Raw genomic sequence first — 18,625 nt, forward strand, 5'->3', positions numbered from 1 at the left:
GTCTCTGACCTTTTATACACACAAGAGGCATGATTGTGAACTCGCATGGAAGCCCCGCACGTTTGGTCCCGCTCACACACTCGCGGTGTGCACCGTTTTCCCGCCATTTACCCACTATGATGGACAGCTCAGCTCACTCAAGGGATCCCTGCGCCCTTCGGGGCGATTGCATAGTAACACACACATGGTCGCTGGAACTAGTTGAAGCTCAAATTCAGTGACCCTTTCATCAGCCCAAAAACAATTGTGAGCGTCGTCGAGGCTGGGCAGGTGTGCCTTCTTCCCAAATCTACCGTCGAAAATCAGCTGTGATGCTGGATAGAGGCCTTTGTATCCTTGACTTTCACGAGCGCAATCTCGTGCTGTTCCTGTGACCAGGAGCTTCTTTCTCTTGATCTGCTGCTCTGATCGGTCTCTGACCTTTTATACACACAAGAGGCATGATTGTGAACTCGCATGGAAGCCCCGCACATTTGGTCCCACTCACACACTCGCGGTGTGCACCGTCTTCCCGCCATTTACCCACTATGATGGACAGCTCAGCTCACTCAAGGGATCCCTGCGCCCTTCGGGGCAATTGCATAGTAACACACACATGGTCGCTGGAACTAGTTGAAGCTCAAATTCAGTGACTCTTTCATCAGCCCAAAAACAATTGTGAGCGTCGTGGAGGCTGGGCAGGTGTGCCTTCTTCCCAAATCTACCGTCGAAAATCAGATGTGATGCTGGATAGAGGACTTTGTATCCTTGACTTTCACGAGCGCAATCCTCATGCTGTTCCTGTGACCAGGAGCTTCTTTCTCTTGATCTGCTGCTCTGATCGGTCTCTGACCTTTTATACACACAAGAGGCATGATTGTGAACTCGCATGGAAGCCCCGCACGTTTGGTCCCGCTCACACACTCGCGGTGTGCACCGTCTTCCCACCATTTACCCACTATGATGGACAGCTCAGCTCACTCAAGGGACCACTGCGCCCTTCGGGGCAATTGCATAGTAACACACACATGGTCGCTGGAACTAGTTGAAGCTCAAATTCAGTGACTCATTCATCAGCCCAAAAACAATCATGAGCGTCGTCGAGGCTGGGCCAGTGTGCCTGCCTTCTTCCCAAATCTACCGTCGAAAATCAGCTGTGATGTTGGATAGAGGATTTTGTATCCTTGACTTTCACGAGCGCAATCCAAATCCGCAAAATCCACAAATTCGCAAATTTTGCGGATCCGCGAATACGCAAATCCGCAAATTCGTGGATCGTGGATCCGCGAAATCCGCCCATGCTTAGTTAGTTTACAAAAGTCTGAACGGACAAAAAACGAGACAGAGTCTATTGTTACAGGAGTGTATGGGCAGACTTTTAGATGAATAGCCTGGTGAAGAAGAAAATTCCCCAAGCACATTTGAATAGGGTGTAGTCTGATCGCAGAGCCAGTAGACTTGCTCCAATGTGAAAAGGAGCTTATGTGTGATGGAGCGTAAATGTTAAAAAACTTTGCTTCAATCAATTCTCCTTATCAAATGAAATTTACAACAATTATTTGTTTAAAAAACATTTAAACAGGTTGAGTTGAAAAACGTGATATTTCATATTGCATCGGAAAAGCATCCAGAAGTGTTTGAAACATGGAAATGTGAAAATGTAAACAAAGAGAGAGAAACAATTATATTTACTTTTGAATGTAATCATGTGTTTTGAGAAAATAAACTTAGTTAACAGAGAAAATGTAGTGTGATTAACTTCTAAAATGAAATAATGCCTGCATATTAAAGCACCTGAAATGATTAAAATGCTTAACTCAGAAATAATCGATAGCATGTAAACCTATAGCTTGATCTGTTATGTGATAAAAAAGATGCACTCCAGAATTACAGATAAATATTTATTTTAAAAATGATTAATATGCAAATGATTTTTTTAATACTGCCAAATATTGACATATACCCCTCAAAGAAGAATACTGATTGAGGTAATTAAGGAAGTCATACATACAATTAATAATATGTGTATTATATTAATCACAAAATTGAGTGATTCAGCAAAATTTCATATAGACCTTCGATGCTTTTCTCTTTTTCCTGCTCGACAGGCAAAATCTAGCTGAGGTAGTTACTTTAGATGCTGTGAGAACTTTTCCTAAAATGTATTTTCTGTATTTCACAACAATGCACTCACTTTGGATTTAGCAACACATTTGACAGAAATGTATCAGTACTATTGCTAACCCAGAGAGAGTGCCAGGGAATAGACACACTGTGAGTAAAATTAACTTTCCTTACTTCAGAGGAAAAGATGGAAAGACAATGTAATTGGAACCTAATGAATTTTCAAAAGGATTACTTAATGCTTCCTGATTTCTTAGTGAAAATGAAGTGACATTTTTAACGCGCAACTTAGCCCAAGGACATCAAGGCGCCTGACAAAACAGAGATAGAAATCACAGGTCTCAAACAGCCAGGTACATGATTTAGGAATAAGCCTCTCGGAAGAGCCAAGTTTTTAGTTCTTTACGAAAAAGTGTCAGTGAGGGTTGACCAACCAGATCGGGCGGAAGGGCATTCCAAAGCTTCGGAGCCAGAGCGGAGAAGGCCTTCCGCCCCCCATCTGGCCTTGGCAAATCTTGGCACTTGAAGGTGATTTTTAGTGGAGGACCTAAGAGCTCTACTGGGGAGATAGGGAACAAGAAGAGACCTAATGCCCTCTGACCCCGAGCCATAAATGGCCCCATGGCAGAGAAGCCTAAACGAAATCCTGGCCTGAATAGGCAACCAGTGCAGATCTTTCCTGGCCAAGGAAGCTGAGGAGAGTCTGGGAAGATTGAGCACCAACCTGGCCGCCGCATTCTGGACCATCTGTAGTCGATGGACAGCGCTCTTATTCATGCCCACGTATAACGCATTACAGTAGTTCAGTATCGATAAGACCAGTGCTACTGTCGCCTGCTTCCTCGCCTCAAAGGAGAGATAGGAACCTATCTTTTTGAGGATCCTAATGATCCCACAGCAAGTGGACCCTGTCCTACTAACCAGGAGATCAAATGAAAGGGAAGTATCAATCAGCACCCCCAGATTTCTTGCCAAATGGGAGGGAAGCGGACAGTCCCCGAGGGAGTCCGGCCACCAATCCTTGGACCAAATATCCTGGCCGCCCCCAAAAACCAAAACTTCGGTCTTTTCACTGTTAAGTTTTAGGAAGTTTTGTACCATCCAGCGGGAAACTGCCTCCATACAGGTTTTAAAATTGAGGGCAGAGTCTTTTACCGACTGGGTGAGGGAGACCACAATTTGGGTGTCATCGGCATAAGATAGAACCTCGAACCCGTAGGATCTCACCACCCTGGCAAGTGGGGCCACATAGATATTAAAAAGGGTCGGGCTTAGAGAAGACCCTTGGGGGACCCCACACTGCACAGGGGTGGGAGGCGACTGGAAATCACCCAGTTTAACTCTCTGCTCCCTTTGATGGAGAAAGGAGGCAAAAAGTTTGAGGGCAGTACCCCCGACACCCATCTCCCCAAGCCTGGAAACCAGGATTGAGGGGGAAAGGGTGTCGAAGGCCGTCGTCAGATCTAGTAACACCAGCAGGGTGATCTGGCCCATGTCTACCTTCCCACGGATGTTGTTAACAACCACAGTCAAGGCTGATTCGGTACTGTGGGCTCTTCGGAAACCGTGCTGTGAGATATCCAAAAGGTTCGAGTCGTCCAGAAAGGTGGTAAGATGTTGATTAAGGTGGACTTCCAGAATTTTAGCAGGGGCCGGAAGCAAGGAAATGGGTCGGAGGTTTTTCAAAATCCCAGGGTCCAGTGAGGCTTTCTTCATAAGCGGCTTAACCACTGCCATCTTCCAGGGTAGAGGGAAAACCCCTTCAGTAATGGCAAGGTTGAGCACCTCTAGAAGAGGGGGCAAGATCACATCCCTGCAGCTTTTTAGAATTTTCAGCAGGCAGGGGGTCCAAAGGAGAACTCGATTTGATCCTGTCAAGGAGATGATTTGACTCATCAAGGGTAAGGAGAGGAAAAGTGAGCAGACTCGGGCTGGGAGCAACACGGTCCGACACTGCATTAACCGGTACCAAAGGGAAAGAGGAATCTGACCCCTGAGTGAGTCCTTGATTGAGGAGCTCCAGGGAGCTGTGGATATCCGCGATTTTCATGTTGAAAAAAGTAGAGATCTTGTTACAGAGCTCCTGAGATTCTACTATAGAGTCCACCTTCGAGGAGTCGAGAGGGAATCAATGATCTTGAAAAGCTCCCTGGAGGAACACAAAGAAGTGGTCAAGTTAAGAAAATAGGACTTTTTTTCTTCGATGATAGCCAATTTATATTCTTTCAGAAGGAGTTTATGATGACATTTATTCTCAGCAGAGCTCAGATTGGCGCGCCAGAGCCTCTCCTGCTTTCTGCAATCCTGTCTCAGTCCTCTAAGTCTGTCGGAGTACCAAGGTGCAGAGGGACTCTTCCTGGCAGAATAGTGAAGCTTGACGGGGGCTACGATGTCTACAGCCCCCAAAATGATGTTGAAAAGGCCTGCAGCAGCAGAGTCAGTGTCCTTGTTAATAAGGGGGCTGAAGCTGTTCAAAAGCGGCGCAAGCGCTTTGTTGTTAATGTGTTTAAAGCTCCTTCTGAGTTCTTTGAGTCAGAGGAAGGGAAAGAATTAATGTAACACTCAAGAGGAACTGCCAGGTGATCTGACCACGCTAAAGGGAATGGAGTACCGACCATTAGTCTATGATCGTTAGAAAAAACCCCATCCAGTGTATGACCGGCCAGGTGAGTTGGACCCTCCGCAAGTTGTATAAGACCACAAGCCTGCAGGGACTCAATCAGGGACAGAGTGTCCCTAGAAGTCGAATTCTCTAAGTCAAAACTAAAATCTCCCAGGATGGTGAGGTTGGGTCTGTCAATAAGGGGTTGTGAGGTATTAATCACACCATGAGCAAGCTCACTGTGAACAACCAATGGAAATCATAAGGGCCGATGGAAAAGATATTTTGTGGGTGTAACCCGTGAACTTTTGGAAGTATAATTGCCTCTTGGATGAGGAGTCGGGATGGCCGTTAATTTCCATTTTCCCTGCCGTTCATGCTGATGGACTGGCCTTTGATTTCTCTAATGCCAAACCTTTGAACTGAACTTTCCTGACTGTATTGAGACCTGCACTTTGCCAGCTTGTAAAGTTAAGCAGGAAATAACCTTTCAGCTGCATATCTAATGGAAGATGGACGATGCCTCAAGTCTAGATTTTTCCCATGTTTCTCCCTCTTTTTCTTTTTTCAAGGCAAACAGCAAATGTACTTATTGAATCATGAATTGTAGTCTGTGACTAATTTTCATAATTAACAACTATTAAAACTGATTATGAAATGCAATTTCATGTTGTTCTGATCATTCTAATTGAGGCTTCAGATAAATGTTTCCTATGAGTAATCAATATTGTATGTATGTCATTTTTTTGGTAAACTTTTGTGTCTAAATATATGTGTATTTAATGGTAACTGTGTATTGGTGAAGAAATAGGCATGTATTTGGTATCTTTATTTAAGGTCCTCATAAGGTAAATGCCTCATAATCTTTAATTATCCAGAACTCTGTTAGCTCAACAAAAAGATCCATTGGAGGACCAAGGTTTGATAATTATGATGGTAAATACTTTAAAAGAATAGAAAGGTGGTATGTTTATGGGCCTGTTGGTGATGGCAATTTGAAATGTTTTAGTGAGATGAAAATTTGCAAAGTCTTTGCGCTGTAACAGTTTTCTGGTAGGTTGTCATATGGTTAGTTGAACTTTACAGTCCCGGTTCCAGCTTGCCAAGTCAGGGAAGGCCTTTTGGAACAGCTGAACCACAAATTGCTGAGCGTCGTTGCCTTCTATTCCCTCCGGCACCCCATGATACTAAGATTCCACTTTTGTTGTTGAATTTTAATCTCCTCTAATTTGGAATGAATAGACATAATCTGGGGGACATGCTCCCTGGATAACATGGATGTATATACTGTAGTATCCTCTGCCTCAGCCATCCTCTGCTGGAGGTCTTGCAACTTAGAAGCCAACACAGTCACTGTTGCAGCTATATGATGATCATATGTTGTAGTCATGAATTATTAGCTCTGACCTCAGCATAGTGGTTAGAAGTTTCAGCATGATGAGTCTGAATGAGTTAAAACATGGACACAAATGAAGGTTCAGTGGAGTCCAAAGTGAGGTTGCACAGGCATTTGTTCTCTTTCTTTCTCACATGTGCAAGCATTGTAGTAGGGACGTTTATTTGTTTTGGGATAACATGTTTGAGACCAAGCTCTCTGCCAGTGCTTTCATGCTGTTTGCTCTGTGTGCGCGGTGTGTGCACATGTGTTGCACTGACAGTTCCACTAAGACCACCACCTACCCTAACACAATCAGGCTTTGGATTATCACAGGACACCTTCAGAGCCCGATTCCCAGAAAATGTCTTCAAGTTTTTCTTATGGGGTTTGACCAACCACTGTTGGAGCATAGTTCCCTTTGGTTTGACATTAACATTATCTGTGCCTCCAAACACTACTAGGTTCAGGATCATTGAGCGAAACCTACCAACAGCAGCTGTAGTAAAAACACCTACTGCTTCAGACTGCCCTGTCCTGCCACTCACCCATTTTTCACCTCCTGCAAAAGTCACATTGGGCCCGATTCACAGAATGAACTTAAGACTCAATCCTAAACTTACTACTATTTTGGTATTCACAGAAGGCACTTACTACTTTTGGCATTCACAGAATGAACTTACAACTTTTGGTATTCATAGAAGTTAGGATTTTGTCTTAAGTTTGTCTTGATCCTGATGTATTTAACTGTTTAAATGTAAGGACACGTAAGTAAAAGGAATGCTGCGGCAAAAAGGCTTGTGCATTTTATTGTGAAGGTGGTGACACCCGGCTGTGGGTCACTGCCACTTCAGCTCTTATGTATTGACATGCTGCTTACACCTTAACCAAGAGCCAATCTAGTGTATACAAAACATACCAAAGTAGGTTCATTCTTTCCCCAGACAGCGTTGTACCTCCAGACTGCTGCGTATTCTGACCTGCGACCTGTACAGCCCGGTTAGTGCTTTGACTGCAGTGCTGTTCTTTCTTGTGAGGGCTTAAGATGAGGATTCTATTGATCTTGCACAAAGTTCCCGTTCGTGCAAGACACCCACATTGGAAGTGCAGCACTTGTGCCTCAGTGGCTGTGAGTTACAAAATGTCATTTGAGCTAGACGCCAGCATTGCATATTGTGTCCCTTTAAAGAGGCAGCAATGGCACCAATCCACCGATAGATGTCCCTTGTGAAAGCTGCAAAGGAGGCACTTTGCCACTAGGTGTCCCTTCTTGATGAAGTACAACACACTGGAATACCAATGCACAAAAGAACTGAAAAGAAAATAAACCAATATATACTATTGATGTCTTTTTATGGCAGTACAGAACACATGCGAGCGACTTCAAAATATAGAAAGAACACAGGAAAAAGCAAAAGCAGGCAGAGGGAACAAGAGCTTGTAATCAATGCAGCATGCTCGCTAGTGACAGGCACTTGTAGCACTGACTCCACTCTAGCTATTAATTTGTCTGGTCACCCACCTTTAGTTCCTGGAGCCAGGTGCCAGCACTGACTGCACTGAGTTGCAGTGCCACACGCCATCACTAGAGGTCCACAGCACTGTACACTATCACTGACTGCACTACATTAGGTCGTCACTAAAGGTCTCACTGCCAGACACCAGCATTGGCTGCAATAGATTGTAAGACAGCTGGCCGCTCCTAGAGGTCCCTAAAGCCAGTCACCCGCATTGCGTGGGCAGTGCCCGAGCTTTAAACATCCTAAGCTAAAGCGCGGGTGCCGCAATTGCTTCAAAAGTAAAGAAATAGAAAAAAATGCTTTTCTATTTCTTTACTTTTGCAGTAATGCCGCCATTGTTATCAAAGAACGTAAGCAGAAATAAACAGCGATCGCGGACGGGGGTGGGGAGAGACAAATAAAAAAAGTGGGAGGTATGCAGCGCTGTTTTTCCAGCAACAGCCGGTTTCGATATTAATACCCGCTCTCAGGCAGCAGCAGGAAAAACAAGGAGCGAGGGGCGGGTGGTGGTGGGGGGGTGAAAACACAGAGGAAAGCGGCTGTGCATATTAAACGTATATGTGGACCCGACGCCTTTGCAAAAAAACAACAAAGTAGTCCCTACATTAAAATATAACGCCCTGCAGCATAAGTTAACGTAGTTGGTCGATGCTGCTTCCTCCAGACATGGAATAAAACGGAATTGACGTATGGGACCACTAGCCAACAATGAATGAGATAAGAAGAGCAATGCCATATTTCACCAATGGCAAGCAACAAAACAAAGAGAAACGCAATGGGTGGAGTTTCACTAGTAATAATGATTACTTAATGCCCTGGGGGGCAGCGTATATGCTGCCTATGCGAGACCTAAAAAAGAATTATGTTCGAGGCACTGACAGAGGCACATTCCGCTTTCTATAAGACTGGGCCCAAATTCCTTTCCAAAAGGATTGTTGAACACTGTACAAACAGAACTCTCCATTTACAGTCAGTCTGCCCGGTTGCTAGCTATCTCCTTTACCAGATGGAAGAAATGAGGTGGCATGACCAGTTCGGTTCTGTTAGTCAAGTACTGGAACTCTTTGTGCAAGTAACTGAAACACATCTGTTCAAACTGTAGGGTGATAGATACCCTCGATCGGATGTGTGCCCAAGTGCCAGGACACTCTTGCAGTAGCTGTTTAATTAAGAAAAACAGTCATTCATTCATTACTTTATCACTGGAATGAGAGGATTCTGTTGTAGATGCGGTCATAGCACTCGTCCTGATCACAGAAGCAGGGCAGTTAGTCAGGAATTTGAGAACTGGTCTTCAATCTTTGGAGGAATGTCACTGCAGCTGCTGTGGAATACCGAATATCAGCCTGAATCTCTACAGCTCTAAAGTCTGCAATCCACTGTGTAGCCGCCACCAGCAGTTTCTATTGCTCAGAGTGTATTCATGACTACATTCTTGAGAAAATGTTGCAAAATGTTTCAAAAGTAACAGTCCAACAATGATGAATTGCTGATGATACATATTTGCAGCTGAACAGTCCTTCCTTGAGCAGCTCTTAACGGGAAGAAAACAATGCCTGCAAAGCAGGTGGAGAGGGGAGCAAGAGTGTACCACCATCTTGTTTCCCTCCATTATCTGCCCCCTCTGCTCTGCACACTTGCATACTTTGTACAAACTATTGAAGACCAACACTACATTCTAAAACGTTTTGATCTATCTGCAGCTTTTAGTACCATCCACCACAAACCAAACTTCTCCCACACACTTTATTCAACAGGAGAGCAATGAGGTCATGGTTCAAATGCATATATGTCTAACAGAAGGCAATACATTAAAATCGGGGATTATCTATCCACTCTCACAACTGTTCACAAACCATAACTTCTATCCTAGCCTCCACTTCAACTTTTACCTTACAATTAGTAACAACAGTGATGACATTGGCACTCTATCCCAATGACTATTCACCATAAACTCATGGATGTCCCCATTGAAACTTAAATTAGGCCTTGAAAGACTGGATTCTTTCTATTATCAGTTTGGTCCTCCCTAATAAATGAATCACTAAACTACAGGCCCTAAACATCGTCCCCACATTTGTGAAAACAGTTGCATCCCTGGTGTCATGCTGGATAGCACATTCAATCTTGACGTCCATATCAAAGGAAGCACTAACAGCCTTATTCATCAAGGCCAAATCGGCTCGCCAAGGGCCAGATTCTGAGAATCTGGCCCTTTGGGAGTGAGATTTTTGCATTTGGGATTCATCATCCCAAATGCAAAAATCGGTAATTGCGTTTTCGCAAATTTGCGATGGATTACATTTAAGGAATCTCTATTTGAGATTCCTTAAATGTAATTCATCATCCACATTTCTTTTGCGAATTTGCAATTTCTGGCCGCAATTTACCGCGAGGTCAAACCTCGCAGTAAATTGCGAAAACTCAGAAAAATGCATTTAAATGCATTTTTCTGAGTTGCATGTTACACACACATATGTCCTTTGGACATGTGTGTGTGCAACACCTGTGTCAAATGTAATTTGAGGGGTGCTACAGGGTGTCTTTTGGACACCCCTGGCACCCTTCAAATCGCAATCTTATTTGCGATTAGCAAATTGCTAATCGCAAATAAGGAATACTCCCCATTCATTCCTATGGGCCTTTTGGCCCATAGGAATTAATGGGGAGTTTTTCCTTATTTGCGATTAGCAATTTGCTAATCGCAAATAAGGAATCAGTAGGAATCGCAAAGAATTTTGCTAAGCCTACATGAATCCCGTTTTGCGAGTCCTTAATAGCGATTCGCTATGATTCGCTATTAGGGCCTCGCAAAACGGGAGATTGATGAATCAGGCTGGAAGTGTTCTGGATTTCAACCAAAGATACTTCATAAGGTAAGACCCTTCATCCCCAAATACGACTTCAAAGCGGCTGTACAGGTATTTGTGATAATTCGTACAGAATACAGGAACTCTCTAATAGTTAAACTACCTAAATCCTGCCTAAATCCCTCTCAAAGCTACAATGTAACAGAATGACTCCAGTTCTAAAACCTCCTAAATTGGTTACCCCTTGAATCTTGCTACATTTATAAAACAGCTTGTATTAACATACAAAGCAGTACATACAAAGCAGTACATCTTAATCCCCTCAACCCTAAACCACACACAAAAACTGAAAGTGTCCATTAAAACTGCTACATAAGAAGCAAATATATTCACCTTGCATAAACAAGCCTTCATCAAGCACACTTTTTCAGAGAATGCACACAGGATATGAAATGTCATTCCAGCCCATGTAAGGCATGCACCCTTGTAGCAGATCTTCAGAGCCAAACTAAAGGATTAGATGTTAAACCTGCCCTGATTTTGCTTTTTTTATTCATGTGTTCATACCAAAAATGTACCCTTCTGAAGATAGAGGCTTCCCACTGTTCAACTGACGTTGCACTGCTGTAACTAGTTCTGGGCCAAATTCTAATTATGACAATCAGAGATATTTCAGTAATTTTGCATTGCTCTTTTGACATGAAATTTACCAAAAACTATGTGACTATTCACATTTTGATAAAAAAAATGTAAACAAAGTTTTATTAGCAGTTTTTTCAAATTGCACAATACAATACAATTACTATTCATCGCAGACATATAGGACACCATTTCAATAATTAGGAGTAATTTAGCACAAACTCCTACCAGAGTAGCAGAAGAACATCACACTTAGCAAGTGCGGTTTCCGGTTGCTGCTGTGAGTGTTTTGTTGCATTCAGTGCTATTGTCATAGCTAAAAACGCATCATTAGGTCCATAGCACTAAATGCCGGGGTACACTTCATTGTGTAAATTTCATAAACTCACATACTTTTACTGTAATTTTGTGTAATTATGATACAGCAAATTATACAAGTTACATCCACCTCTACTGCTAACCTCCAAAGTATAAACCTTGTCAATTAAATCTCTACTAGAAACAGTATATTAAATTTGTATCACCAACAGAGGTTAATATAGCTTCATATCCTCTTCATGTGTTAACTACTCACTCACCCATCCTCTTTTCCATAACTGCTGAGTATTACAAATGTATATATCACATTATTTTCCTAGTACTATTTGTTGTAGAGTACTGTCACTCCAGCGTCTAGCACCGCAAAAAGTTATAAATAAAGATATAGGGCACAAGCTGTTGCAGTAAAAAAATCTTTTTTCTAAACCCAACCATGGTTAGATGTAGATATTCAAAAAATCTGAGGGTACAAATTATAATTCTTTCAAGCAAATCGAGTATTTCTGCTTAGATCTCGCATAGCGTTGCAGCACAAAGCGTTGCTCGCTTTGCGAGGCATGCAGCATACACTATAGCGGGGAAAACTCCGCTGACCTTTCGGCCATATTTGTGATTGGCTTGAATCATAAATTCTGCATGTTTAGCTTGTTAGTCCCACCTCCTGACGGCTACGTCGTCATTTTTGTTCCTTCCGAGGCTATCTGCCCCTTTACTTCAAAAGAAAGTTTTGTTCCCCTGCCTCTCCCCGTTCCTTCCCACAGTCCGTGACTTCTTGGACGACCACCATCCCCCACCCCTTCCTATTTGTGCCTTTTTTCACGTTCGCACTTCCATTGAAAATGCAATAGGTCTCGCGTAAATACGAGTACTATTGCATTTTCAATGCTTGTTTGTTATTTCATTTGTGGGTGAATTCGCACTCTTTGTCTCGGCGGAAGGCAGAGACAGCACAAGCAGCAAACAGACACAGATCCCCACGGACGGGCCGGACCACCACACGGCGCCTCTGCCCCTGGCCGCCAGGCTACGGTGATCCTAGAGCGAGGTAAGGCTGGTGTGTGCGGGTACTACTGCCCTCTATGGGACCCGACGGGTGAAGGGTGCTAACCCAGGACACTGTGAATAAATGCCTCAGCAGAACTTAAGGGAAAAGGGGAGGTGAAGGTAGCGGGCAGTGGGCACAGGTTGTGTCCCGAGGAAGCAGATGCCTGAAGTAGGCAAGTGTGGAAGGAGCCCGTGTACCAGTGGTGTCGCAGGCAGGGTGCTATGTACGGGCCTAAGACGCAGAATGTATGCACCTTGGGGAGGCGCAGTCGCTCGTGGTCGGAGCCGCAGAAAACTGGGGAAGACATCCGACAGTGGTGGGACAACTGTGATTTAGGCATGAGTGGTCAGAGAGGCAGGGGGAGGGTGCGGTTTGACAGAGCAGTCACTGGTGGTAAGTGGCAGGGAACTAGTGCTAGGCAGCAAAGGAGAGAGAGTTTATCATCAAAGGGGTGGGGGCAACAATTCTTGGCAGTCAGTGGCGTGGAGGAGGCAGCAGTGTTTGTTTATGATCGCAAAGCAGGCACTGGTTGGAAGGCACTTGTGTTCATGACAGTGCAGCAGGCACTTTGGTTAGGAGGCAGTAAACAGCACTATTGTTTATGATAGTGTAGCTGGTACTACCGGCCAGGAGAAATTATTTGAGGGTAGGGTGGCATCACAGGTAAACCAGCTGACCGTCGCATGAAATCACTGTGGTGTATAAAAAACCTTGTGAACTATGTGCAAACACTGCGTGTGCACCAGAGAAGGGTGTGAATGGGGTGGGTGTTGTTAGGGAGCTGCTAGCGGGCACTGGTGGTTGGGAGGGCAATTCAGTCCCTATGGTGGGTACGACGGGCAGTGTGTGTGCTGTATGGGCACTGGAGGTCACGGGGTCTTAGCAGGTACTGGGGGTGTTCTTAATGAGATGCAGAGGACAGTCAAAGTTTAGCTAAGCACTAGGTGTACCGGGCATGGGCAGCAGTGCCCTTGGGGTGTCACTAACTACTGCCACCGGGCACACGCCATTGCATTCAGGCATGGTGCCTCCGCCGGGCAGCACCAGCCCTCGAAGAGCTGGAAAAAAGCACAGCAAGAGGGCCTGTTGAATTGTTCTTTTACAGAGGGCAGACTTCACCCAGCAAGCTTTCAAGGTGCTGCCCATGAGTAAGTGTGAAAACACCAGCCAAAGGTCCACCATAGAGCCGTAATAAAGCGAATATTACTTACAAATGCACTCGGTCTTTACAGAACACACCACTAGGTCAGATTTGTTTTGGAGTATTATTTGGGAAGGCGAGCACAGGAAAATGTCTATAATGCCTCACACACTTGTGATGAAAACATTGCCCTCCCTCTCCCCCTTGCCTTTTCAAACGCCCCTTCATTAAGTTCCAGGCCCACGTTAAGAACCCTGTTTGCTGTGCCTCATCATCAGGCTCTGGCTGGCTCTCTCGCAGGCCTTCCATTAAAACAAGCATTGAAAATGCAATAGGTCTCACCTTTCATTAAGTTAAAGCCATTTGCTTTGCTAATGGCATTGTATAGCAAAGCAAATGGCTTTAACTTAATGAAAGGCGATACCTATTGCATTTATAATGCTTGTTATCTTATGCTATAAGCAACAGTCGCACTACAGTGTAAGTGTAGCGATTAAACAAACAGCCTGGCTGGTCAAAATTAAAGCATAGAAACTTCACATCATTCCACACACGCACAACCAGTATTCTTACGTTGGGTTTTATGGTTTGCACACACCGCACAGAAACAACTTAGGGTTAGAAAAGGATGATGGGCAAAAAAGTCTGCTTTGCGTTCTAGAAAAAGAATACATAAAGCGGAAAGTGTTTTTGATTTACGTCCGTTCAGGTTACTAGCTCAAATTCAGTTAGGAGGATGGAGTCAAACTTGAGAATTATCCAGGTGGGCACCTATTTACACAAAGTGGACTTGTTCAGTCCAGAGTACACAATGCTGTAATGTGTACGATTGCCCCCTTTAAATGGAGTTCTTTTCTTCCGTGATTTGCGTAGTCTTGCTCAAACAATCAGTTCTGGTTTTTTTTACTGTGACATTCATTTAACTTGAAAACAAATAAATAGAAACGTTTGCTTGTCTTCAATCGTTCTTTCAGTATTTAAGAACAACCACGGCCAATCAGCTTGTACAGCTGTGTTTTTCACATTTTTTGGAACCTAGAGCTTAAAACCTTCTCAAAGGATGGGTCATATTTTAGTCAGTGGTGGTACTGATCCTTAGAGTTCTACTTTTCCTCAGCCTCGAAGTGATTTAAGGATAAATCATAGCTGATGCTCTAGGGGACGGGATGTTCAGGGTGGGTGTACAGCCCACTTGGATCTCGCACAACAAATTAAAATGCACCTCGCAGGTCAGTAGAGACTTGTCTAGCAAGGTAAGACAAACGAAATGCGTGTAGGCCGTCTCCAGCAGAAATAAATTACAATGTTTTTTGGTTATGTAGAACGTACCAGCTTGTCCAGTCCAGTTCCAAATATACATGATCTTCTCAAAAGTGTGTGTGTTGTGGTTGGCAAATTGCAGATAGCGATTTGGTGACGATCATACGTTTATTTCCACTTTGCAGCCAGGGATTAGAAGACTGATCTCCCGAATCCAGTTGGCAGTATGACCCGTGGACCAGTGCTCTTTTCCGTTTAGGTATAATAACAGTTGATCTATGAAGTTGCGCCTGTCCCCTGCAATAAATCTTTGGTTGATAAATGAGCCGATTGAGGCAATGGAGGCTGTGAAGCATCGCCGTGCTGATAAAAGGCATGCCGCTACACATGCACCCAACAAAGTGCCCCACGTAAATAACAAGCACATTAATAAACTACATTTGCAGTCGCCAAAAAAAAACAGTATTGCTCGATGTTTTTTTTGTTTTATATAGTGCAAACTCCACTCGAAGGTAGCAGTGCTTTAAATGAGCACCAGTTGCATTCCCCACAGAAAGTCAGTTTAAGATACAGAAAGATTAAGTGCCAGATGGTCGTTTAGTGGCACACAGATGCCGGAGCTAGGAATATGGTGAGCCGAGTTAGCACTGCACGCCATGGCCAGCAGCTTTGACTGCTGGTGAGGGCAGGAAAGCTGGCAGTTGTGGAATTGCGAGCAGCAAAGAAAACAAGTTGTCCCTAACTAAAAAGATAACAGTCTTCAGTGTAACTAAACTGTAGTTGGTCAGTGCTGCTTCCTGCTAAAACGGAAGTGATGTTTCAGATCTTCAGCCAACAATAAGACGGATAAGAAGAGCAATGCCACACTTAACCAATGGCAAGTGGTAAGACAAATTACCCTCCATATTCTGTTTACTATAGTTCTTGCGACAGCGCAAGCGCTGTCTACGCGAGACCTAAAAAGCAGCACGAGAAAGGTTGTTAAAAATGGAGCGGGCTTCCCTTGAGCTGGCAGCCTGTCTATTCCCCTCAGCAGCCTGCAGCCAGTCCCCAAATTGCTAGCCTCTGCATTTAAACGTCATTGGTTTGCATGTTGTGCTCTTGAAGTTAGCATCTGTCCTGTGATGGCAGTTGGGGTATTTTTGGCTCCTACCTTACTGCCAGGCCCTTCCTGACAGTGGGTTACAACCACCTATAAGCAGGGGTTTATTGCCATCTTTAGTCCGGCCCGGCCCATTCACGCTCCCTGTGCAGGGACCGCCCGTGCTAGCCAGTGTAGGTAGAAAGATTGCCATGTAAAAAAGTATTAAAAGTATTCACTTTTACTTCGGTGCCAGTTTAGTGAAATGCGCCTGTTTGTTTCAGAACAGCGGCAGAGATCTTAAAATGTGTCAAATCAAGGGAACAGCTCTCTCAAAGCCATCCACAAGCCTCTGAGATGTCGGACACATTGTTTGGTTTGCATTTATGGGGTGTGGGAGACAAAACTACATGTACCAGAATGTAACAGGGGCACTAAAAACGACACCCTTAACACGAGAGAGAATGTGGGTTCTCATTCCTTTTGCACTCTTTATGATGTGACTACCTTGGTTTATTAGAAAGGCGATCTTTTGTTTTTTATTGACAGAATCAGTGTTTGGGTTAGAGGTGCCCGAGTTTTAGATGAGAGAAGGGTGAATCAGACCCGAAGAGGAGACCGCCTTCTCGGAATTTATTCTAAGGGGCCGCCCCTCAGCTGACCTCGAATGCATACTTAGCCGTGTTAGGTGCACATTGGCACATTTTTTTGTTTTACCTTTAGAATGCAAGTTTAGAGCCAGAATGGAAAGAAGTTTAGACCCTAGGTGAGCTACTCACACCTGACATGGGCAGAAAAGGTCTCCTTAGAACCTCACATGGTAAATGCTTCCGGGTGAAACCTCCTCCATGTGCCCACATACACTTAACTGTGGCGAGACGGCCCGGCTTTTTTCCATTTCAGCTCCCGCTGTCCCGTCCCCGCTCACTTTTCGCCATCTTCAAAGGGCCAACTGGCCGCCTCTGACTGCGGATCAAGGGCAGATTATCCGGCTTGGAGTGTAGTGCTCCAGAGAGGCATCACGCCCCAGTGAGTGCTGCAACCACAACAGGAAGGGATTAGCTGCTGTGGAACCGGCTCCGCCGGTCTGCAGCCTGCCCACATGCCCTGGAACAGTTGATTTAATAAATTTCAGAATTGCAAGAGCACTTTTGAAGTGTGCAAATGAAATCGCAGTGAACATAAGTTAAAAAATTCCATACCGGAGTTTGCTTTTGGCATCATGCTACATGGCAATGGACTTTAACTAAAAAGTGAGTGCAGGTGGTCCTGTGGATAATATGGTGCATAGCTAAATACTTATAAGGCCCCAAAGGCGAGACTGATTGCATTGCAAATGCTTGTTTTTACTTGCATTGGTGCACCATATGCAGCCTAGCATCCAGTCAGGCATCCTTTGCACCAGAGTGCAAAGGTGCCGACTTTACAAGCAGGATTGTTCCTATGCAGGAAGGGACCCCATCACAAACAAACAATCCTTAGAGGCAATTTTCTTCTTCACACATGGAAAGAGGTATTAACAAATAAAGGTATTTCTTCATGTTACGCCTCTGTCAGGTAGGTGCAAAATTTTGGGGCAAATCCAAGTTTACAAGTCTTTTGTTAATCTGGGCTTGCTTTAAAATACATGGGTAGATGCATGTGAACACCCATGCCCCACCTACGTAACGTAATGCAAGGCAGCACTATTTGCATTTACATAAACCATGCAAAGCAATTCAATGTTGCTTTGAGTGGGTTAGTAAATCCCAGTTGAGGACTTGCGTTGCCTTGCAGCGAATTCCGCTATCAAGAACTATGCAAGCCTTTAGTAAATCTGCCCCTGAATATGTTGGCTTTAGTTCTGGGCAGTACATTGCCACTTGGCAGCGGCCCACCACTACTTTTATTACAGGTAACTTTACAGTTTCCTAGATAAACTATGTTAAAGTAATATGTTATGTAGCAGTTCTACAATTAGTATTTCGGATAACTGATTAGGTAACTTAATACCCATAAAAACAAAATACATTTACCAAAAAATACTTATAAATTTTCAGCAAAAGCAAACCAATGTGTGACCCAATTTCTACAGGAGTAAATTTAAATACGGTTTTAATTTGACTATTATCCCATATCAATACCATATTTATCACAAAAGGGTGCAAATATTCGTTATGCTCACTGAAGTATTTCTGACAACTTAAAACATAATGTATTAGATCAATATTTGCATTACTCTGAAGTAAAAGAAATGCGTCATAAAATGTCTTACCTTGTTCATATCAAACGTATTAAAAACCTGGTCGGTGTACTTATTTGCTTCTAGGTTCATACCTTGTAGTCCGAGCAGAGTCTTAAACTCATGCAAACTAAGTTGTCCAGATGGGCACTCCTTCATGAACTTTTTGTACCAGAGATGTATCTCCATTGCAGTGCCATCGTCCGCTGATGAATTTCTAGCTCCCATTCTGAAGAGTGTCTGTCCCTTACCCAGCCATAGATCAACCTGATCTGCGCAGTTTTGTGAGTCCACACTATGTTCACATTATGGTACTGTTCACATCCTAAGGAAGAGAGCTTTTGTAAACCTCTTAAAGGAGCGACTGATATAGACGAAGAGTAAAAATAGAAACATAGTGAGATTAACGTAATTGCCCGGTTTTAACGAGGTCATGTGTCTCTTGACCTGCTTAAAGGTGAAGGAAGAAGCATTATTGTACTATTTTGAAACCGCGGATGTGTTTTTTGA

General features: G+C 43.8%; 1 protein-coding gene across 1 annotated transcript in view; it reads right to left on the reverse strand.

The window, feature by feature from the left end:
- Positions 1–18,411, reverse strand: part of GUCA1C (guanylate cyclase activator 1C) — a 741,913-nt gene extending 723,502 nt beyond the window's left edge. Inside the window, exon 1 of the mRNA XM_086933363.1 lies at positions 18,149–18,411. Coding sequence (XP_086789489.1) covers positions 18,149–18,343 — 195 coding nt within the window. The 5' untranslated portion in view covers positions 18,344–18,411. The remainder of the gene's footprint in view (positions 1–18,148) is intronic.
- Positions 18,412–18,625: the final 214 nt, after the last annotated feature.

This window comes from Lissotriton vulgaris, chromosome 8, assembly GCF_964263255.1.
Source record: "Lissotriton vulgaris chromosome 8, aLisVul1.2, whole genome shotgun sequence".
In the NCBI taxonomy this organism is placed as follows: Eukaryota; Metazoa; Chordata; class Amphibia; order Caudata; family Salamandridae; genus Lissotriton; species Lissotriton vulgaris.